The sequence below is a fragment of the Peromyscus eremicus genome, chromosome 10 (assembly GCF_949786415.1).
Source record: "Peromyscus eremicus chromosome 10, PerEre_H2_v1, whole genome shotgun sequence".
In the NCBI taxonomy this organism is placed as follows: Eukaryota; Metazoa; Chordata; class Mammalia; order Rodentia; family Cricetidae; genus Peromyscus; species Peromyscus eremicus.
The window spans coordinates 1830395-1854719 of NC_081426.1; the positions used below are offsets into that span (position 1 = coordinate 1830395).

The 24325-nt window shown below is 42.6% G+C and overlaps 1 protein-coding gene across 2 annotated transcripts in view; it reads right to left on the bottom strand.

The window, feature by feature from the left end:
* Rtn4 (reticulon 4) overlaps positions 1-10685 on the bottom strand; it is a 60609-nt gene extending 49924 nt beyond the window's left edge. The window contains exon 1 of one of the 2 annotated variants that reach the window (XM_059275184.1): positions 9882-10685. In XM_059275184.1, the coding sequence (XP_059131167.1) occupies positions 9882-10404 (523 nt within the window). In that variant the 5' untranslated portion in view covers positions 10405-10685. The remainder of the gene's footprint in view (positions 1-9881) is intronic. The other variant, XM_059275186.1, reaches the window with a different exon arrangement.
* Between the last annotated feature and the right edge of the window lie 13640 nt (positions 10686-24325).

A 24325-nucleotide genomic window follows, 5' to 3' on the forward strand; every position in this document is an offset into this window, starting at 1 on the left:
CCAAGGATTCAAGACAGATACAAAGACAACACACAAAACTCAAACTGCATTTGCATATTCTAGGGACAAAAGGGGGGAAAAACCACTTGAGACAGGGTCTCATGATGTAGTTCTAGCTATCCTGGAACTCAATATGTAGCCGAGGCTGGCCTTGAACTCACAGAGATCTGCCTGTCTCTGCCTCCTGAGTACTAGGATTAAAAGCACCATCATACCTGGCTTGGGGAAAAAAACATAAGTATTATTTTACAACAGCAATAAAGACCTAAAATGTGGGGCTGGAAAGATGCCTCAGTGATTAAGAGCACTGACTGCTCTTCCAGAGGACCTAGGTTCAAGTCCCAGCACCCACATGGTAGCTCACAACTGTCTGTAACTCAAGATCTGACATCCTCACATCCTACATGCAGCAAAACACCAATGCAAATAAAATAAATTATATAAAAAAGAAGTTAGAGGTCTATTAGTAAGGTTGCATAAGAAGGGTCTCACCCTAAATTGCACAAGAAATAAAATTTTTAAAAAAAAAAAAACAAACTAAAATGCTTAGGCACAAATCTAACAAGAGATATACTAAATTTCTAACCTGTAATTGACATGTCAATGTTCACTAATTCAGTCAGGAAATAGTTCTCTACAGGTTTCTTGGGATTTCACACATTTTAAGAATGGAAAGTGTGGGAGCCCGTTCTCGGTTCCTCATGGCTTTACACAGCAGGTCCTCATAGAGGATGATTAGGACCACGGGCCTGAGTGCAGGTGTCTGAGATGGTCTGCACTTGGCTGTGCTGGGGGAGGAGGTCTTTTGCTCCACCCCTTGGCGCCTCTATAAAAACCCTGGGGCAGAGACAGTCGGGCCGTTGGAATAGGTTCCAGGCCCTCTCGAGGCTATCTTTTATTTTCTATCTGTTTATCTCTGCAAGATTCTCCGCAATAAATTCTTCTATCTAATATTTCCTGCTGCTTGCACTCAAAACTCTGGGGAACTATGGGGGTGGTGGGTAAACGCCCCACAGGAAAGTCGCCTGGTTGTGGTGGCACACATCTTTAATCCCTGCACTCAGGTGGAGCTCTGTGAGTTCCAACCCAGCCTAGTCTACAGAGCTATTCCAGGACAGCCAGGGTTACACAAAGAAACCCAGTCTCAGCCGGGCAGTGGTGGCGCTTGCCTTTAATACCAGCACTTGAGAGGAAGAGGCAGGCAGATCTCTGTGAATTTGAGGCCAGCCTGTTCTACAGACCTAAACCTACACAGAGAAACCCTGCCTCGAAAAACAAAAACAAAACAAACAAACAAAAAAACTGTCTCAAAAAAAAACTAAAACTAAAGAGTGGAAAGCCTGGATATTGACTGACTGCCCTTGTTTCTACCTTTTCAAAGATTGTACTATTGTGAACAGCTCTTAGGAAACACCATCAGTGTCCTCTTGAACAAATGTCACCCGTACCCACTTCATAGTATAAAAAATTTGTTTTCACTTGGCTCCAAAGTCCTCCCTGCAATAAAAACCTGCCATAGGTGCAGAAAGTGCTGATATTGAAGCTACTGCCACTGGTATAGTTTGGATCAGGCATCTTGTCCCTTTGGCCAGCTAATTCACCTCATATCCCGTAAGCAAAATTTAATTCAAAATAGAGCTTAACACAAGCATGACAACTAATCCTATTAAACATCTAGATGAAAACAGCAATTTGGAGTAGACAAAGATGTTTTAGTACACATTAAATAAACAATACCTATTAAGAAGAAAAGGTAAATTAAGACTTAAAAACTGAGCTGGGCATGGTGACACAGGCCTTTAATCCCTGCACTTGGGAGCAGAAGCTGTCAGATCTCTTTAAGGTCAAGGCCAGCCAGTACCAGGAGAGAGACCTTGTCTCAATCAATAAATAAATAAATAAAATATAAAAGCTTAAAATAAGTCATCAGTAAAATAAACAGGCAAACTACAAAGTAGGAGAATGCATTCACATATGCCTAAGCAAAAAATGTATCTAATGTAGAACTATAAAATCAGTAAGAGACAATCTAAGAGTGGGTGAACTTCCCAAAATGGACACATAATCAGACAAGCAAAAGTCCCCTAATCCCTTGATCATTACAAAGATCTGAATTAAAATCACGATGAGGAAGTACTACATATCACATGAATGTTTAAAATTGAAGGCTCTTAATAGAAATCTTGGTGAGAATGCAGAGCCATCAGAATCCTCAACTGTTGAGTGTTCACCCTGGAGAACAGTTCAGTTGATGACCCAGTTATACTCAGATATTTACGAAAGAGAAACTAAAACATACCTTAAAAAAAAATCTACAATATTCTTAACATTCTTTTGTTCAAAATACCAAAAAACATGGCCAACAAAAAGTGAGTGACTAAATTGTGGCATATTCTTATCACAGATTAATGGGATTAAAAAGAAACAAATTACTGATACCTTGAAAAATCACTAGTAATACATCCAAAAATATTATATTTGAATGCAAACAGCCAGACACAAAAACAAAGTTATGTTTCATGATTCCATTCCTGTAATTTTCCATAAAAACAAACAACAACCAAACAATCTATAGCAAAAGAATCAGTAGTGGTTGGGAAGGAATTAAGGCAGAGGTGTGGGGCAATCTCCAAAATGAACTATAGACCTAACCACTGAAGACCTAAGAGAGTTTTCTGGAATAATGAATAAATTCTACATTTCACAGGAGCAAAAGCACGGGCATCTGTCAAAACAAATATTTATGATCTATGCATTCTAGGATATGTAAATTATCTTCTAAAATTTTCAAGTATGTTTTTATTCTGTGTATGCGCACATGCACGCACTGCCTTAAGTGGAATTATAGATCCAGAATTTCAGAGATGCAGCTCTTACCACAGGAAGACAGAGGACACTATTTTCTTTTTCAACAACAACAACAACAACAAAAAAAAAAAACGGTTTTGGGAATCTTTCTTTTTTAGTCCACCTATGACCTATGGGACCAGCTAAACAACTCCATAGTGCAAAACCTTAGTGATCATGTTTAAAACCCAGTCAGGCTGGTGAGAGGGCTGAGACACAGAGTTGTCTGCTAATCTCCTACACTCTCACATCCACATCATGTTTGCGCGCGCGCGCACACACACACACACACACACACACACACACACAAACACACAAATAAAGGTTTAAAAAGTAAAATCATATATCACAAAAAGTTAATTTTACAAATCTACACATTAATAAAAACCTTGTTTGTGGAAAAATACATATTACCAATTCTAAATGATCAATTGTCTAAGATTAACCCATAAATATAACCTAGTAAAAAAATCTAACAACGGAAGCATCCAGATTTATAAATGTTTTAAATCAGTAAAAAAGTCATACATACATAAATATCCAAGAAAAGTTCTGGAAAAACCCTATCACAGACTATTTTATTTAAAAGTTATAGTAATTAAAACTACTTTGTTGTTTATAGCAAAAACAGCAGAACAGAGGATATTTCCATTTACAGTAGTTCAGACAGATAATGCAATGAATAGAGTTGGTCAATCATGAAAATTACATCACTACCTCACACTCAAGAACAAACTAAGCAGCAAATGAATTAAAGAATATTAAAATAAAATCATAAAAGCACTAACAGTAAAAAAAAATCTAAATTTTCTAAAGAGAGCACAGTTCAATGACTTTTATGACTCAAAATAATTTTTTAAAAAATGAAGAAATGGTTCAGCAGTTAAGAGCACTGGTTGCTCTTTCAAAGGACTATATAGGGGTTTGATTCCCAGCACCCACATGGCAGCTCACAAGTGTCTGTTAAACTCCAATTTCAAGGGCTCCCATAGCCTCTTCTGCCTCTGTACATCCAAGTTATACACATACACACAGGCAAAACAACTATACATATAAAACAACTTTGTGAAAAAATTTAAGCTAGCCTACGATAAGCTCAAATGATCCTACACCCATAAAATCAAAACTAAAAAAGGCAGTGGTTAGAAAAAAAACATTTTGGCACCCTAAGCCTATACAAAATACTTACAAATGTAAATTTTAATAACTTGGTAAAACATTTACCAGTTTACCAGTGTACTATGTTGATAAAGGCTAAGAAAAACTGGTACTTTCCAGGCTCTGCTGACTCCCCATGGGAGGCCTTGCCTTAGAGGAGGTGGGAATGGGGGAGTGGGTTGGGGGAGGAAAGCTGAGGGGGCAGGAGGAGAGGGGGATCCATGGTTAGTATGTAAAATGATTAGAAAATTTCTTAATAAGAAAAAAAAATAAAGACTATACCAAATTGAAAAAATAATGCTGGCTGGCCTCTACATGCAAAAGTTTAATCCAAATCTGATTTTGTTCCCAATATTAGGAATTATCAAATAAACATCTCAGATGTTGACTTAAAAAAAAAAAGGAAAAACTGGTACTTTAATACAATGTAGCTGGAAACATAGGCTAACACCTCTTTGTAGAGCAACTCATCAGCATCCAACATTGTAAGCACCAGTCCCCTTTGAACTGGAAATTTAATTTGAATAGGTTTATTCCACAACCCTACAGTGCATACATCAGCATTTATCTCGGAGGAAGTAATATCCAAAGGTGTTCACAGCAACACTGTTTGCTAATTTACATAACTACCAGGACAGAAGTGATGGAATACAGCAGTCCCTCTTAGTCATAAGATTCCTGTTACTAATGCTAGTGGACCTGAGAGTACAATAGTATTCAACTCTATATACACTATTCTTTTCCTACACCACATATATACATATGATGAAGTTTAGTTGATGCATAAATCAGGCAAGGAAAGAGACTGAAATAACTAATAACAGCTATCTATATGAATGTGGCCTCTGTTGTTCTCAAATTATCTTTTGGTACTTTCACCATTACGCTCACCAGAAATGCCAGTACCACTACTCTTGCACTTTGGGGCCGTTATTAAGTGAAGTGAGGGTTATAAATTCTCCATCAACCATAAAGTATATACCGAGATAACCAGTGGACTCTTGAAAGGAAAGTATACACTCTAAATAAACTGATTTTCCCTACATATACTTATGGTAAATTTTTATGTTTTCATCAAGGGAAGCAATTTTATAACTTTGCCAATCTCACTTGAGACTCATTTGAACACAAGCTCATTTGAAACCACTAGTTTATCTCCTAAGTTAAGGAGGCATCTAAGAGACAAACTGGGAGATACCACATACAGCAGATACACTGGGCAAAGGGATAATTTATATACCTGGCGAAGGAGGGGGATGGCACAAGATTTTATAATCAGATCAACACATAATGTAAAATTCATGCGTTATTTCTGAAATAATGGAATCTTTCCATTTACTACTTCTAACATCAAGTAATTAAATTCAAGAAAAGTGAAAACAGAGATGAAAGGACTACTGTGCTGTTTATCTATGGGATTCTCTGCAGCTATTGCCTTTTTGACTGAGATGTGGGAGAGAGGTGTTGTTTCAATGCTGGAAACTAAACCCCCTGCCCTAGTATCCTTGAGACAATGCTCTACAACTGAGCCGTGTGCCCAGAACCTCTGCAGATGTTTTGGTAAAGTCAAAAAGATAACACACGTATGAATGCTTTTCCATAGAAGAACTCAATTGTCTAGACAAATACCCAAGAAACTTCTAACAGAGGTACAATCTGCAAGAGTTCAACTTAGAAAAGCTGGTGAAGGGGTTGGGGGTTTACTCAGTGGTAGACCTTTTTCATAGCAAGTACAAGGCCCTGGGTTCAGTCCTCAACTCCAAAGAGAAAAACAAAGAAAACAATAGCAAAGAAAAGCTGGGGGAAAGATACTTCTTTGTCATTACTTTAGTACTGTTTGCAATTATTTTGTATGTGTACACAAAAATACGTATTTCACTCATACAAAAACAGCTTTTTTTTTTTTTTAAAGATTTATGGAAGAGGGTGCCAGATCTCATTACAGATGGTTGTGAGCCACCATGTGGGTGCTGGGAATTGAACTCAGGACCTCTGGAAGAGCAGTCAGTGCTCTTAACCTCTGAGCCATCTCTCCAGCGCCCAAAAACAGCTTTTAAAAAAGAAAAATATGGCCGGGCAGTGGTGGTGCACACCTTTAATCCCAGCACTCGGGAGGCAGAGCCAGGCGGATCTCTGTGAGTTCGAGGCCAGCCTGGTCTCCAAAGTGAGTTCCAGGAAAGACACAGAGAAACCCTGTCTCGAAAAACCAAAAAGAAAAAGAAAAAGAAAAATACTGTAGAAAGCTTGGCTCCCATGTGGCTATGTCAGTAGATAATGGAACCTTTAAGAAAGTGAGGATCACGACTAGAGGCCTGTCTGCCCAACCCAGTTAAATTCCACCTACTCAAGGGATGGGACAGGAGGATCCCAAATCACACAATAAATTAATTTATTATATTAATATTATAAGTGGGGGAAGCTGTAGAATGGCTCAGTAGTGGCTTCATTATTGAACACAAGGCCATAGAGTGAATAACCTGTGACAAAGAGACCAGCCTACTGGGAAGTGGTTCTAATTTGGAGTACTACATCCAGGAAGGATAAAGGAAGTAGTTCTAGTGGAACCTGAGTTCTTACAAGATGATGGTCATAAAAGGCCGCTTCCTGTCCCACCATGGAATTGTGGTCCTCCAGTATGGGCTCTCACCACTGTAATAACACCTACCGTAAGGATTTTACCACAGCCAAGCTGATGGCAATGCCTCCTTAACTAGAAGCTTAACAAATCTCTTTTTCCTAAATTAAACAGCACAGACTAGACACCTTAAACATCTCATTATCAAGCAGAGTACCAACATCAAAAAGACTATACTCCACAATAAAGATGCCCTCTTCTCACCTCTGGCACCTGCACACACAGGCGCGCACACACGCACACTAATCTTTTTCTTTCTTTTTTTGAAGAACAATTTCAGTTTCATGACATAATAGCAGCTTTGGATGGCAAAACATGAATTAAAGCAGGATATAATAAAATCCAGATTCTCTTAATTTGCATTTAATACCCTTCAGAATTCAAATCAATCACACACTTTCTGCCACTCACATTACCAATAGGTCTAGAAATCAGCTTAGTCATCTGATGTCTGCACTTCTCTCAAATCAGCCTCTAACCAGTTTCCTTAGAAAAAATGAGCCACTCTTCCAACAGGATGTCATGTACTTCTCCAAGAAAAATGGTCATCAAGTGAAAGGTGCAGGACTCAGTATCAGTTACATTACAATGGAGATACTCTGTGCACAACAGCAATCAGAAAAATTACAACAAATTAAAGGAAATCAGAGCTAATTAAAAATGAATGTAAATAGCAAAGTTAGACTCACAGGTGCTAGGGATCTATAGGCCCTCTTCGCTTTTGTTTCTAACCATGTACCAAATGTTTCTCATCTCCTGTCTTTACTCTCACTAATCTCTCCCTCTGAGCCTTCAAAACTACATTTTTGCTCCAAAATCAAAACATAATGCACAGTCCTAAAGTAACTAATTTTTAAGACATACATTTTACCATGGCCTGAGAGGCTCCTAATTACCTGAATGTAACCCACTCCTGCACTCTGCCACACATTTTCTTCACTAATGGTACTTGATAAACAGGCTCATTCCTGCCTAGGGGTCTTTTTGCCCCAGGAATTTGTTTAGAAGTTTTTTCTCTGCTGCTCAAACCTCAGGTTCTTTTTCCTATCACCAAGCAAATTTAAAAAGACCCCACATATTTCAGTTACTCTCATTCCTCAAGGCTGTTATCCCCTCCTCATAACATCACCATTTTTAGTTCTTTTTTATATGCTTATTATGTGTATTCCTCTCATAAGGGAAGCATGGGCCTTGCTCACCACCATATCTTAGATGCCTCCCTAGAACAGTGCTTAGTAAGGTAAAGCGTCCTAGGTAATCAATAATAGGGATTGGTAATGGCACTAGCCCATGAACATCTCTCCAGTGCATTAAGAAATCTAGATGCACTGAAATGATTATTCATCAATGAACCACATTCACTGTTCAATAAAAGGAATGAAGTTTCCAAATAAATACAACCAGTACAAAATCCAAATAGGCAATATTCTCTCCTTTGTCTTCTAAACTTAATATTTTACAGTCATGATTAAGAAAATGTTGTTTCCTGAGTCCCCTATTCTCTTGCGTCCATGCAGGAAAAGAAGATAATTGTGGTTTTGCCAATCGTTACACTTCCAGTTTAAGATTTTAACACTTTTTTTTTCTACTTTAGTTTCCCTCAAAAAAAAAAAAAAAAAAAAGTTAAGAAAAATGGAAAGCCAAGGTAGCCTTCGCCTAAATTTTACTGTACGAATTGTGTTTGAACAGTGCCTTGGAGTGTGCTCATAATGAATTGTTACCCAGAAACATCCCTATTGGTTCATTTTACCATTGTGAAAGAGTTCATTGTAACAAAAAAGACAGTGTGAGCTCACGATGGTTTTTTTTTTTTTTTTTTAAAGAAATGAACCACCTCCCAAATCTTGCAATGTTGTGAAATTTTCCCAGCAGGCAGTTATACCACTTAATTTTTTACCCTAACTTACAAAGAAAGGTCTTACTGCTAGCAAGACACTATGTCCCAAAGAAGAGATTTTTCCTTACCAAAGTAATTTTCCAAAATCAAAAGGGCAGTAAAACAATGTTTTATATTCCTTTAAAAAAAAACCAAAAATATAATATACAGTATCTTGGAAACTACAGACCTGTATTTTGTCAATCTAAATCATATACTTCCAAAAACTAACACTTCTAACCAATATATGAAACATTTGTCTCAAAACATTTCATTATGTATCAGGATACATCTACCACAAGTTCAAAAACCAATTCCTGATCAGGAATCCACTGGTTCCCCCCCCCCTTTTTTTTTTTTTTGTTTTTGGCTTTGGCTTTGGTTTTTCAACACAGGGTTTCTGTGTAGCTTTGCGCCTTTTCCTGGAGCTCACTCTGTAGTCCAGGCTGGCCTCGAACTCACAGAGATTCGCCTGGCTCTGCCTCCCAAGTGCTGGGATTAAAGGCGTGCGCCACCACCGCCCGGCTGGTTTCCCCTTTTTTAAGGTCAACCATTTTGCCTTTTCTCTAGGAGTCGACTGCGATACACTTAGAGGCTGGGAGATGCACCTTAACATTTGGCAATTTCTTCTACCGTGCAACTGAGGCCCTGGCGGGCTGCGCCCCATCGGAACACAACGCCCAGATCTCGTTTCCCTGGCTCGGTTTGTCTGGTGGAGGAGTCGCCACATTACACACAAATGAGCTGGGCGGTGACAGAACTTCACCAAAAGTCTCTGCTACCCAATTCTCCTGGAACCACGCCACTGGAGGCGCTCTCCCCTCACTGCAGTAGGATCACAGAATAGACCTTAGCAGCTCAGCCAGTTCCCCACCACTAAGAGGGGGCAGGGATTAGTGCAAGGGGTGCCCCGACGCTGGCAGGAAGGCAGGCCCTCAGGGAAACTGTAGGGTGGCAGGCAAAGGCCCCTCTAAATAAAAGGGTTAGGCGCGACAGCCTTTCCATTCTCACCTCCGAGGCCAGCCCAGCCCAAGGAATCCACAACCCTGGTTCTCGATACACACCTAACTGCTGATAGAGGCTGTGCCTAACTTCGGGAGAGCGATGGAATAGGGAGCAGAAGGAAGACCCAGAGACTCGGGTAGGGTGCACGTGCTCCCCGAAACCCGGACAGACAATGAAGGCACCCACCCGGGCCTCCGTGGCAGCCCCACCCTTCTGCCTGCCTCCCGCCTGCGGGGGCGCCATCGCCCTGCCGCTCGCAGACAAAGCCCCTCGGGTCCGAGGCAGCCCTGCCCGCGCCCCCCCCGGGCCAACACACAAAAGAGGGAGGGGCGTGAGGGACGGCGCGCGGGTGACACTCACCCACTGAGCCCGAGCCCCTGCGCTTGGGCGCGGCCGGCGTGGAAGGGGGCGCGGCGGGCTCCGCCGGGGGGCTCGCGCCGGCTGGGGGCGGGGGCGGAGGCCGCGCCGGAGGCTCGTCGTCCTCGGGGAGCTTGGAGGGCAGGACTGCGGCAGCGGCGGGCGGGGATGGCGCGGGCGCCGTGGGGCTCCGCTCCCAGGACGGCTGCCGCTCAGGGGCGGCGGGGGGCGCGGCCGGCAGCGGCCCGCGGGGCGCGGGGGGCACCGAGTCGCTCCCCAAGTCCAGCAGCGGCGCGGCGGCGGCGGCGGGTGGCACCGGGGCCGCAGACAGCCCGGCCGCCGGCCTCCTCTCCCGCACCTCCAGCTCCTCCGGGTCCTCGTCGTCCTCCTCCTCGTCCTCGTCCTCCTCGTCCTCGTCCTCCTCGTCCTCGGGCTCCCTCACGAACTGGTACTGGAAGGCGGGCGGAGGCCGGGGCGGGCTGTCCGCGGACGAGGAGACCAGAGGCGACTGGTCTAGGTCTTCCATGGCTGGCGGGTCGGAGATGATGCTGCAGCTACTGCCGCCGCGGGGCCGCTTCTCCTCCGAGCCGCGGGCGGTTGTGGGGGTTGGGCAGGACTGACAGGGGCCGGGCAGGCCGAGCCGAGGAACCTGCGGAGGCGACGGCTCCCCGAACAATGAGACTTCTCCCGTCTCCGCGCCCGAGATGCGCACCCGCCCTGTCCCCAGTTGCAGCCGCCCAGACGAGCGAAGGAGAGAGGCCAGCAGACTCTCCGCCCAGTTTGGCGTGACTCACCTTCCAGGCGGGGAGGAGGGCTGGCTGGCGCGGGAGACGGAGAGCCAATAGACTGCGGGGACGAGAAGATGGACAGCAGACTCGTCCAATAAGGTCGGAGGGTGCGGGCGGGGCCTGCCGCACTTCCTCTCCTGCGGGCGACGTTCGGAGGGCGGGTTTTGGAGCTGGGATCCACCCCCACCTCGAGTAGATGCGGAGTGGGGTGGGGTCCTGGCCTTGCCTACAGCTGGATTTCAGTCTACCGTACTGCGAAAGGGGGCGGGCTGCAGCCCGCGGATTTGCAGAGTTTTCCAACAAGCCAGCGGAAGGGCGTTATCCTGGGGACCTAGGAGTGGAAAGTTTCCTCCCCGAAAAGGAAAACAACAGTGGAGAAGGGTACTAACAAGACCGAATTAGGCCTTACAGATTTTTAAAATAAAGGCTTATTTTCAGACAAGCTCCCAACTCATAACTACCACCATTTCAAAAGGGAAAAGATAAAAGCAAAACACTGTTTTGACAATTTCAAGCTCACTCCCATTCTAAACTGCAGGCCTGGAATGAGATAGGCAAAACAGCTGTGGAAGATTCCCTGGGGCTCTGGGAGTCACTGTTAGAATGCTCTTCTTCCAAAGAGGGCTTTTGGCCTTGCCTTCTGCTGGACTCTAAAGTGCTAGGAGAATGAGTCACCCAGAAGGGGCAGAGGGAGGAACGTAGAAATAGATGCCTTGGAAGGCAAAATTGGTTGACTACTCTTCACCTTAGGCTGATGAGTCAACATCTCAGATGAGTCAGGCTTCCGGGAGTTAGGAAGCCCTACACTCACTGGCTTGACAAGCTGGAAAAGCATGCCCCACCCCCACCCCACCCCCCATGTACTTTTTTCCATAGCAGCGCTTTAAACGGTTGAAGAACGTAGAATTAGCACCAAGAGGTTCAGAGAGTCCTTTTAACTTTCTGGTACACTTTTCAAAAATAGTGGCTGCGTGCCTACTCTGGAGGCCTGGGGAGATTGCCTGTATTCCGATTATTCTGTCTACATGTGCACTGTCCAGTACTTTAGAGACTGGCTGCTTTAGGTACTGAGCACTGAAATACCTGAAATAAGGTATGCTGTGTGAATAAAACACACACTGCGTCCCCAGAATTCATAACAAGAAGTGTTATAATCTCTGTTTCACATTGGTTTTATGTTGATATTGATAATATTTTGTATATATAGGGATCAGTACAATATATTATCAAATTCACTTGTATTCTTTTTGAAGCAGCTTGTAGAACTCTTAAATGCATATTTTAATGATTAAGAAATGTGATTGTCGTGGGAAAATTGTTAGTTCTTTAAGCAAATTCTTAGTCCCAACAAATTGTTACCCTAGATTTAAGTACTGAAAAATAATTGTAGGGAGAGAGCTTGAGAAATGGCCTAGCAACACCTTCAACTCTTTCATGGGACCTGAGTTCTGTTCCCAGCACCCAAGCAGCTCATAATCACTGTAAATTCAGTTACAGGGGCTCCTTCACCCTCTCATGGCCTTCTCTGGAACCTGTACACATATCACACACACACACACACACACACACACACACACACTCTTTTAAAGATAACAAAAAAATGTAATGGGGCTGGATAGATGGCTAGATAAGAGCACTTATTGCTCTTGCAGAAGGCCCGAGTTCAAGTCTCAGCACCCACATGGCGATTCCCAGCTCTCTGTAACTTCAGTTCCAGCATATCCAAAGCCCTCTTTTGACTTCCTCAGGAGCCAGGCACCTGCATGGTACACAAACATACACACAGCATAACATTCATACACATAAAATGACTCTTTAATTTTCTTTTAAAACCATCTGGCAGTATTCATTCTGGAAGATAAAGAGAGATATTCCAGCTATAGTGCTATTCTCTCAAAATGTAAGTTCATCCCAGAGTGTATAGCCAATGTAAATGAGAAATAATGAATCACTGTTGTTTTAAACCATTGCCTTTCTAGATGATTCATTACACAGCAGAAGTTAATTGAAACATCCATTTTGTGTTTCCATTTTATGTTTTATTGATTCAGACAAGAAGTATGCATTGGGTATGTACTCTTTATCAGCACCAAACAAAGCAAATAGAAAGTGTGTTTATACGTTTCCAGTGAAAGGGTCACTATTTGGAGAAATAGGCCATTCCAGTTCTAGAATAATAACTACTGTTGCGCAGTGCCTAATTGACACCTAAACTCACGTGGAAGGGCTGTCTGCCTTGTAGCAGGTGTGGATCTTGATGGGTATATTCTTGTTACATATTGGAAGATCTGAACTTTGGAGTGGATTTGCCCATACTAGAAGAAATATGTGAGCTGGATTCCTGACAAACCTGTTTCAAGAGCTTTCTGCCACAGCTCTTTCACCCACTAAAAAGGACCTGCTTGTTTTCAAGTGTACTGCTGAGTTACAATCAATCTTTCTAATGAAAAATGCAAAAAACAAAAACCACTGACACGATTTTGGCTTAAGTGGAAGTTTTAACAGCTTGCTTCATGGTTTGCCCTACCATTTCCCTGTTTAGGCTCCATGTAATACAGCATTTTATGAAATGCAATTTTGTGATCCTGGTTACTGTTGACTCAAACTGCGTTCATTCACTAATCAGAATGAAAGCAGAAACATGAGCTCAATTTACTCAGCATATTAGTCACCCACTGACAATTAGTGTTGGACCTAAAATAAAATTTTAAGTCATGAAAAAGAATCCCACCATTCACAATAGCCAGAAAACGGAACCAACTTACATATCTATCAACAGATGAATAGAAAATATGGAAGAATACCTTCTATGACAAGCAAGGAAGGTGGGTACTTTGCAAACTTCTCTGTGACTATTTGCCTGTGCTCAGTGTTGTGTGTGATAACCGGGAAAACAGCTACTGTCCCATGGCTCTCAGACCATGAGACCATTTTGAACAGACTGGATGATTATTTTGTCTGTCTCCAGCAGAGCAGAGTGCCCAGTGGTGTACTGCCAGTGGCCCTGGCTATTGTTGAGGGCTGGAACCACTAATTCAGTGTCACCAGCATCTATAAGGACAGTACTACTCCAGCGGCTGCTGAAGGTCTGAGTGGTCTGTGTGCCATGCAGAATAGGGATGTCTGTTGCTATGAAACACAGATGAGTCCAGCAAAGAGGATCTCCCAGCTCTGGATAATGAAGGCCAGGTCCTCATTATATTGTAGACGGTCCACAGATGGTAAGGGAAGAAGATCTCAACACTAGTACTGCCACCATATGCATCCTGGGAAGCCTAGTCAGCTGATCTTGGCATGTTGCTATGTGCAGATCCGAGTAGAAGCCTTCCTGGTCCTGTGGTCCTTCTGGGGGCCCTAAACACAGCTCACCTGAAAAGTTTCCATACCCCAATATTAAGCCTCTCTGCCAGTGCAGTAAATCAGATCAGGTCAAATTAATAAATCCAGATTTAATCTGAGCAGAACATTCCTGGGTAGTCCCAGGGGAAGAGGAGAAACCATGAGGGAAACCTGTAAGGGAAAGTCCATGGGTCAGACCTTAAATACCCTTTAGGGATGGAGCTGCTGCTTGGGGGACTTTCCCGGTGGGGTCTGGAGAGGGCAGCTCCAGTGAACTGCTACTTCGTGCACTGAGGGCAGGGTCTGGAGAGGGCAGCTTCAGGAGAGATCCCTCAACATCCCAGCACTCAGGTTCAAGTCTGGCTACTTCCTGCTGGTAAGGGACGATGTGGGGAGGTAAGGGACAATGTGGGGAGGGAGAAGTCAGGAGTCAATAAGGTCACACACAGAAGGAGGTGGGAATGAAGAAGCGTTTGGTTAGCTGCCATCCTGGAGACCTTAGGAACCTGTTTCTTGAGAAGGTAGATTGCTAGAAGAAAAATAGATTATTAACACTGGCCCTATGAAAGGAGCTAGCTGTGGGAAAAAGAATGGAACAGTAATGTGCCCTGGTTGTACAGAAGAGGCATGGGTAAATGAGCCAGACAAAAGAGTAGATATGCCCTTGAGTCTGGAGAGGTGGTACCAGCACTAATGTTCCAGGAGCTTGGGGGGATGGCATGCCAAATCGGGGGATGATGTGTTCAGAAGTACATGGCCCATCACATCTGCTGTTTCCCCAGAGGTGGGAAATGCCTCTATCCATTCTGTAAAAGTGTCAACAAGAGTCAGGAGATAATGAAGCTTTTCATGAGTGCACATGTGGGTGAAATCAACCTGTCAGTACTCGCCTGGTTGGTGTCCTTGGTTAATGCAGGGGATGGCATATCTGGAGGGCTCCCTGAGGGTTGGCCTTGGCACAAGTCTGGCAGGAGGGGTGTACCTGTCTAGGGACTGATCCAGAATGTCAGATTTCTTGATACAGTAGCAGAACTCTGTAGCTGGAATTTTCTCCAGTCCCGCCCGGGCCCACAGCCACTCAGACCCAAATAAACACACAGAGGCTTATATTAATTAAAACTGTATAGCCTAATGGCTCAGGTTTCTTGCTAGCTAGATCTTACATCTTAAATTAACCCATTTCTATAAATCCATATTTTGCCACGTGGCTCATGGCTTACCAGTATCTTTGCATCTTGCTTCTCATGGTGGCAGCTGGCAGTGTCCTCTCTCTTCACCTTTCAACTTCCTCCTCTCTAGTTAGAATGTCCCGGCTAACCCTATTCTGCCTCACCATTGGCCAAGCAGCTTTATTTATCAACCAATCAGAGCAACATACATTCACAGCATACAGAAAGAACTCTTTCCCAGGAACCTGCAGGGTTTTGTAAAATAGCTGGAACAGATTTACATCTTGTCATAGCAAGAGGCTATGGTTTTGCATTAAAAGGTATGAACATTTTTCCTAGGGCCTGTTTTTAGCCTGATGAAACACAACTTTAAGTCTATACTCAGAGGAAATTTACTGAATGGAAGTGGTTGAGTGAATGAAGAAGGAGGAGGAGGGAGAAACAGAGTTGTACTGCAAGCAGCAGGAAAATGTAATAGAATTCAGCTACTATCATAAAAGCTACTACTTGGAAAAGTCAAAGACTTTTCCAAAGGTCAAGCTGTGGCTTAAGAAGTCTTGGTGATATTTTAGCTTTTGTATATATATATTAGCTGGTTCCTACAATGATTTTTTTGTATGCTGTGTGTGCTTCTAAGAACTGCTAACAGTGTATTTATCTAAACTACCTATCAAGCATCCAAGGCCAAATGATCTCCTGAACTAAGGTAACAAACACCCTTATGGAAACAATGCCTGTCTCCTAGGTCAGGCTTTATTTCTTGTGCAATTTAAGCTGAGACCTTCCTTTCTTATACAACCTTACTAACATTATAGACTCCTAACTTCTTACCTAACTACTTCTAGGAATATAGACTAAGCACATAGATCCCCTTTTCTTGATATACCAACCAGTCATTAGCTCTCAGTTGACCTCCTCCTTTACCACTCCCTTTTTGGGTTGTGAAAGAAAGCTTGATGGTCACTCCCTGAGGAAAACTCTTTATCTACCTTTATGACCCTGGAAGAATTCAAGCCTGGTGACCTTGCTTGGCCAGAGGTTGCTGTTGCTTGGTTTTATAACTGAATACCTGAGAGATGAGGGAGCTAAGAGGTATAAGGAGACTTAGAGGAGGATTTAGGGGAGAACTTGAAGACGAGACAGAGAAGAGAAAGGAGAATGGAAGAACTAGATGGGTAAGAACTGGAAAGTAATGAACTAGATAGGAAAGAATTAGATTGAAGGGCTAGAAGACAGTACTAGAGGAACAAGATGGAAGATGAGGAAGAGCCAGATGGGGAAGAACAAGATGAGAGAGAAGGAGATGGGAGAGGAGCTAAGATGGAAAGGAACTAGATGGATGAGAACCTAGATTGGGCAGAACTAAGATGAGAGAATTAAGATAGAACATAGAGGGGACAGCAGATAATTGTAGAGAGGTATCAGGCAGGATAGGAGTTAGGCATGAGTACAGAATAAAAGCTGTGTAGAAAGAGAACTGACATAGAATAATAAAGTGTATGGACTAAGGAGTTTCATGTACATAGATTCATTTCTTATCATCAAAGATTATCAGCTGGTTGTAGATTCTTCCCAGACCCTGGGAGGGGACTATCAAGGAGCAGGACCCTCATAATCTTTGTTAGAGTTGAACATGCTTGCAGGCTTCTATACCCTCTCTAATGCTAACTTGTCTCTAAAAGCTGGGACCAGTAAAATCCACAGAAATTAAAGAACTTCTGAAAACTGTAGTCAGTGCTCTATCAGTTTATAAGTACCCTAGTCATCAAATGCCATCGATCTGAGAAGGATAAGTAAGAAGTGAGACAGCTTTCGAGCTACCAAGGGCAAATATCGCAGGTTTCTCTATGGTCATTGGGGGACAGAAGTCCCAGAGGCAGTAACCATCTCCAGCTGCCAAACCTGGAAGATCTGACAGACTTTCTTGTGGGGTAGGAATTTGGGGAGTGTGTCCTACCTTAACTTGGCAAAGTGGAACAATCGATTCCCCCAGTGTCCTGTTGTCCGGTCTGGGCAGGGTCTTGACACCAACTTAAAGCACAAAGCCATTTCTTGCTGCGTGGCTTCTTCTGAAGCAGGCTCAGCTGAACCAGTTGACGCCTACGGGTATGTGGCATGGTCCCCCCGCAGGTCTGATGCCAGCCTCACTCCTCAGTTTCTCATTTGTCCTTCTCCCCAGGCTTCCTCTTTCACTCTCCCTTCTCTCCTCCCTTTTCCTGCCCTTCTTTCTCTTATCCCCTAAGGCCTACCTCTTCTCTACAACTCTCTTTCGTCCTCTTCATACACACAGGAACTAGCTGTACAGGAAGTTGTCATTTTAAAAGCTTTCTGTCATTCCTGGGAAATGTATTTGTTCATAAACAAAATATGTCTTTGTTTCAGTGTAAAAAAAGAAAGAAAATGTGACATATATACACAATGGAATTTATGTAGCTATAAAGAAAAATAAAATTATGACACTTGCAGGGAAATAGATGGAACTGGACATTGTTATATTAAGTGAAATAAGCCAGACTCAGAAAACAAACCCTGCATCTTCTCTCTCAAACATGGAACCTAAGTCCAAAGTTCTATGCATGTTTGAGGCATATTTATTGGTCATAAAAGTACTTATGAAGGGAGGAAGAGATCTTAAAGAAGGTGGGAAAAGCAATGACAACAGAACACACATAAGAATAGAGATGAAGGATAGCCACCTTGGGATGGAGGAGGAGGTGCAGGGAACAAGCAAGAACATACTATAATGACACAAAGGTGTGACGATGCCATGGTGAAACTAGTACTTTGTATGCTAACCTAAAAAATTGTAAAACAGTAAAAATATAAAGCTCCTAACAAGCATGTAAAAATCATAATTAAAACAGAATCTAAGGGCTGGGGCTGTAGTTTAGTCGGAAGAGTGCTTCCTAGCCTGCATAAAGCCCTGGGTTTTAGCCTTTGCACTACATGAACTGGGGGGTGGTGGCGCCTAACTATAATCCCAGCAATGGAGAATGAAGACAGGAAAATCATTACTTGAAGGTCATCCTCTGCTACATAAGAGTTCAGGGCCAGCCTGGATGGCAAGAGACCCTGTACCAGAGAAAACAGAAGGAAAGCCAAGGGAGAAAGGAGAAAGATAACCTTCTTCCCTTAATTTCCATGGGACCTCTCAGCATTATTACTGCATCTCCTCAGGCAGTTTCAATATGCATTATTTCTCTTGTGAAATGTATTTTTATCTAACAAAAAGTTATGTTGGAGCCCACAAAAAAAAATTTATGTAGCAACATGAATTCAAACTAAAATATACCTATGCCACTTTAGACAAATAAAAAGGAGTCTTCATAAGAAACAGTGAAAGCTGGGTGTGGTGGTATACAGCTATAATCCTAGCACAGGAGAGGCTGAGGCAGGAGGATAAAAAGGTTGAGAATTAGTCTCAGAAAACAAAGCAAAAAAAAAAAAAAAAGAGGAAGTGGGTGAGGAAGAGAGGAAGGAATCCACAAGATAGCTTACTCAAGAATATAACCTGGCCACCTAGTACCTGACATCTGAAGTTGTTTTATCCTCCTCAGCAGAAATAGAGCCAAATTCTCACTATCTTTAGGATAAATATTCATTTATTCAACAGTGTGTTGGGTAGCAAGGTATGCTGTTGTATACTTGTGATTCCAACAGAGGCAGGACAATTAGGAGTTCAAGGTCATCCTTGACTACATAGTGAGTTAGAGGCCAGCCTGGGCTACATAGACATCTATCTTAACACCTCACCACCAAAATTTATGATCTAGGCTCTGTTTTATAACAATGATAAAAACCTTTCTTAATGTTAAAGAATACATCATTTACTGTGTGTGTGTGTGTGTGTGTGTGTGTGTGTGTGTGTGTGTGTGCAAAACAGGATTTCAAGAGAGCTACATAAAAGATACTCTACCTTTTAAGGTAGAGAAGGACACACAGACATCTAAGGAAGAAGGAATATTAGTTACAATGGCAGGAAGGAGTAAAACTATAGCAAAACTTCAAGGCATAGGAAGATGGCTAGCTAGTACAGGTAAGAGAGACAGATATGATTGAAGATAGATTAGGAAAGCATTTAGATGTCAAAGAAGGGAATCAAATGCCATAACACAGAGTGAAAGAATTATTTTTAAAGAGCTGCCAAAGGTCTTTAAGCAAAATGGTAAAATGACCTGCTTTGTAATTTAGTAATACTGATAAAGGATGGATTGTGGGTGCTAGAGTAAGGAAGCAAATATTAAAGATGCAGGTGTAATATTTGGAATAAGTGTTCCATAGCTTTATATAGATGCTGTGGTTTAAGTGAAAGATAATTACCATTTATACATCAGGCAAAAGTTGATAAGAATCTAGCCTAATAACATAGGAAATGAGAGGAGATGAATTTGAAAAACAGAAGATGAATTCACACAACTTCGTGACTAATAGAATGGAGGTTTGATAGAATAGATGATTCTAAGACTTATGCTTGGGTGACCAGATACATTGCTGCTGCCTTTACCCAAGAAAGTCAGGAGAGGTGGTACATCCAGAGTCATACTGGAGAGAGAACAAAGATCTAAGCTTTAGGTGCATTCAACTTGAGTTGACTGCAGAACAATGGCTCGGTGGGGAAGAGCGTATGCTGTGTGTGCATGAAGACCTGAGTTAGACTCCCCAGCACCCAAGTACAAAGCTAGGTGTAACCCCAGCACTGCATGGGAATGGAGTGTTGAAGATGGGATTGCTTGAGCTTTCTGACCTCTAGCCTAGTCCCCAAACAGTCCTATCTCAAGGGAATAAGGAGAAAGTGATAGAGGAGGACACCTGACATGCTCCTTGGGGCTCTGAATGTGCACACAAGCACACACTGCATAACCACATATACACACCGAAAAGAAGAAAGAGAGGGAAGGGGGAGAGAAGGGAGAAAGGATGGGCCAGAAAGCAATTTAAAAATAGATCACATTTAGTGTAGGGGTTTATTCTGGAAAGCAGGTACCTAAATCTGTTAATTAGTTTTCATGAATCAAAGTTTAGAAACAAATATTGGCTTAGGAAGGATGGCTAAATAGGTCAATAGATACTTTCTGTTACCCATAGGAGAAACAGACAAGAATGGAGCGATCAAAAACATCAGGATGTATTCTTATAGTGTTACTTCAATCTTTACTTTTCTGAGCAAAATATTACCCCTCCCCCAAAAAAGCTTCCCCTCCACAGGTTCAGTACTTAAAGAAATAGTTTATTTACCTTAAATATAAAACTCAAAACTAAGCAATATTATTTTAGTAAGTGCTCAGTATATTTAATACTAAGTACTCTACTGTTGCGGGATACTTTAAGATGTGCTACATTCGTTTATGCTGTGAAATATTTGTTTAATGATGCAAAGATGTGTTGCATTCTTTTATATTGTATTTGTTTAAATCTGTAAAGCTGTGTTACTTTACCTAAAATAACTGATTGGTCTAATAAAGAGCTGAATGGCCAATAGCTAGGCAGAAGAGGGATAGGTGGGGCTGCCAGGCAGAAAGAATAAATAGGAGGAAAAATCTAGAATCAAGGAGTGAGAAAAGGAGGAGAGGAGGACATCAGGGGCTAGCCACAGTCTAGTCACACAGCCAACCATGGAGTAAGAAGGAAAGAAAGATATATAGGATAAAGAAAGGTAAAAAGCCCAGAGGCAAAACATAGCTAAAGAGAAATAGTATAATTTAAGTTAGAAACCTGGCTAGAAACAAGCCAAGCTAAGTAAGAATAAGTCTGGCCGGGCGGTGGTGGCGCACGCCTTTAATCCCAGCACTCGGGAGGCAGAGCCAGGCGGATCTCTGTGAGTTCGAGGCCAGCCTGGGCTACCAAGTGAGTTCCAGGAAAGGCACAAAGCTACACAGAGAAACCCTGTCTCGGAAAAACCAAAAAAAAAAAAAAAAAAAGTCTGTATTTATTTGGGAGTCTGGTGGCAGGCCCCCAAAGAGTTTAAAAAAAAAGTAACTACACTCTACTGCATAGGGACAGCACCAATAACAAGCCTACAGATATCCCTTAAACTCACAGTAAGCTGGTAGCTCCAACTTCTTAGCCAACAAGTAGAGTTAACCTCCTGGACTTTGGCTTCTTCCTATAAGCATCCACTATGAAGATGCTAAAGAAATGGCTGAGAGGACTAGAGGTATAGCTCAGTAGTAGAGCTGGCCTGGCTATACTGTTAGTTTTTGCTAACTTGACAAAGACTAAAATCTCCTGGGAAGAGTGAACCTCAGTTCAGGAATTGCTTTCACCACACTGGCCCTTGGGCATATGTGTGGGAGCATTTTCTGGATTGCTGAATTATGTGGAGGGCCCATCTCCCTATGGCCATGCCACGCCTGGGCAGGTGATCCTGGGTGTGTAAGCCAGTAAGCAGCATTTTCCAGTGGTCTCTGTTTTAGTTCCTGCTTCTGGGTTTCTGCCTGTGTGAGATCCTGCCCTAACTTCCTTAATGATGGACTACAGTTGGAATGTATAAGTCAAAAACCCCTTTTCTCCTCAGGTTGGTTTTGGCCAGTGTTTCATCATAGCAACAAAAAACAAACTATAACAGTAGGCTGTTGCTGTGAAGAATCTGACCCCATTGTCTGTTGGAGGAGTGTGGAAAACTTTTGAACTCTGGACTAGAGAAGTGGTTGGATACCATAAGCAGAGCCTCCAGGGTGTTCTAGTAGAAGACAGGAGTGCTGATAGCAATGCAGAGCGTGGAGGCCCGAGTCAGGGTTTCAGAGCAAAGCGAGGACTCAACAGCATCGGGCTCGAGGCCATCCCTGGGACAATTTGGCAAAGAATCTACCTGTCTTGTGCTTGTGTCTTAAGAACTTGCCTGAGGATAAATAAAAAAGAAATGGGTTAATTTCTTTGGCAAAGGAAGTCTCAAGACAATATATTAAGCCTGGGGTATGGTTGTTATTAACAGCTTATGCAAATTTACAATAAAAAAGAGCAAGTGGGATAGAAAGAAATACAAATATACAGCTGGAGGAAAAAAGAGCACCAGGAGTTAATGTTACAGCCAAAGTATGTGCTGAGAGGGAGACTGTAGTTGCTAAGGAGGTAAGTGTCAAGTTGTTCAGGAGAGGCCTGCTACTCTGAACTGGAACAAGGGGAAAGGTGTCCAAGGGCGAGACCCTCCCCAGCTAAGAGAACCTAAGGAGAACTCCAAGGAATCAATTACAAACAAAACAAAAAGCAAAAGCTGCTGTCTATGAGATCCAAGGGGACAAAAGCCCTTCCTTAGCTGTCAGCTGAACTTGACAGTGTCATCCATGTGGTACTGTGTTCGGACTCATGAGAAAATGCAAGAGTGAGAAGTTCCTGGATTTTTTCTCCACAGTTTCAGAGAGCTATTGATGCCAGGCACCACTGGAGTCAGTGTGAAAAGAAGGCCCTGAGAGGCCATTTATGAAGCTATGAAAATGAAGCTAGGGTTGTGGTAGAGATGCCAAGATGCTGGAGATGCCAGAATCATAAGACATCTGCCAAGGAGAGCTGCACACAGGGAGAGATACAAATTGCAGGCAGCAAGCCATGGGGTGGTGGCACATACCTTTAATCCCAGCACTCGGGAGGCAGAGGCAGGCAGATCTCTGTGAGTTCAAGGCCAGCCTGGTCTACGGAGTGAGTTCCAGGACAGGCTTCAAAGCTACACAGAGAAACTCTGTCTCGAAACAAACAAACAAACAAACAAAAATTGTAGGCAGCAAATCTTAAGGGGTGGGGCCATTTGGAATTTACCCTGCTGGGTTTCAGTCACGTTTTGGCTCAGTATTTCTTCACTATACTCTGATTCCTCTCTTTGGGGATGAGGATGTATACTGTGTGCCATTGTAGGTTGGAAGAATATAACTTGATTTTTTTTAATTTATAGGGGATTAAAGTTAACATATTGAGTCTCAAGAGAGACTCTAGACTTTTAAACAGTGGTGAGACTATGAAAGACTGGGACTTTTAAATTTGGAGTAAATGCATTTTGCATGATAATATATCCATGAGCCTATGGAGGTCATAGAATAGAGTGTGGTGGCTTAAATGAGAATGTCCCCCATAGGATCAGGTACTTGGTCCACAGTTGGTGGCACTGTTTGGGGAGGTTGTGGTGGGGTACAGCCTTGCTTGAGGAAGTACTTTACTGGGGCAGGTCACTGAGCCTTACCTGACTTCCAATTTGCTGACTCTTGCATATTTGGGGTTAAAGATGTACTGTCTTGACAGGCAGTGGTGGTGCATGCCTTTAATCCCAGCACTTGGAGGCAGAGACAGGAGAATCTCAGTGAGTTCAAGGCCAACCTGGCCTACAAAGTGAGTTCCAGGACAGCCAGGACTGTTACACAGAGAAAACCTGTCTCAAAAAAAAAAAAAAAAAAAAAGTGCTGTCTCAGCATCCTATTCTGGCTGCCTGTCGGCACACTTTGTCTGCCATTATGGGCTTACCCTCTGGAAACGTAAGCCCAAATAATTGTTTTCTTCTGTAAGTTGCCTTTGGTTATGGTGTTTTATTACAGCAACAAAAAAGTAATTAATACAGCAGCCCTGTATTAATAATAAACCACAGCAGTCTCACCCACAAAAAGAAATGGCTGATAGAAATGCTCCATTAAATTTTAAAACTAGACAAATGACACATTATATTTTTTATATACTTTTTTTAAAGAAGCACTGATATGTTGGTAGTAACTAACAGATGTCTAATTGAATTTAAGGCCCACTCAACACTGAGGAACTTGCCTGACTCCATTTTGAAGGCAGGAGCCATTACGCTGTATTTTTAAAAATAAGTTTACTATGAGAGTTGAGTTGCTCTCTGTTTCAGGGAATCTGACCTTCCCCAACCCACGACCTTGATTTGTTTTTGAGAATTCCCTGACCCTCCCTGACCCCTCCCTAATCACATGATGAGTGACCACATGATGTTTTTTAAAGGATTTTTGTATTTCCTTATTGCCCCTTTGTCTCCCTTCTGTAAAACTACTCATGATTTTACTCCTTAAAAAGGGCCCAAGAGGTGGATTCAGGGCTGCTCTCTTTAACCCAACTTAGGAGGCAGTCACTGGCCAGCTTTTGGGTGCACCCCAATAAAAATCAAGCTTGCTTCATATTTGGCTCAAATTGTCGTGGTGGTCTTATTCTTTTTTAATAC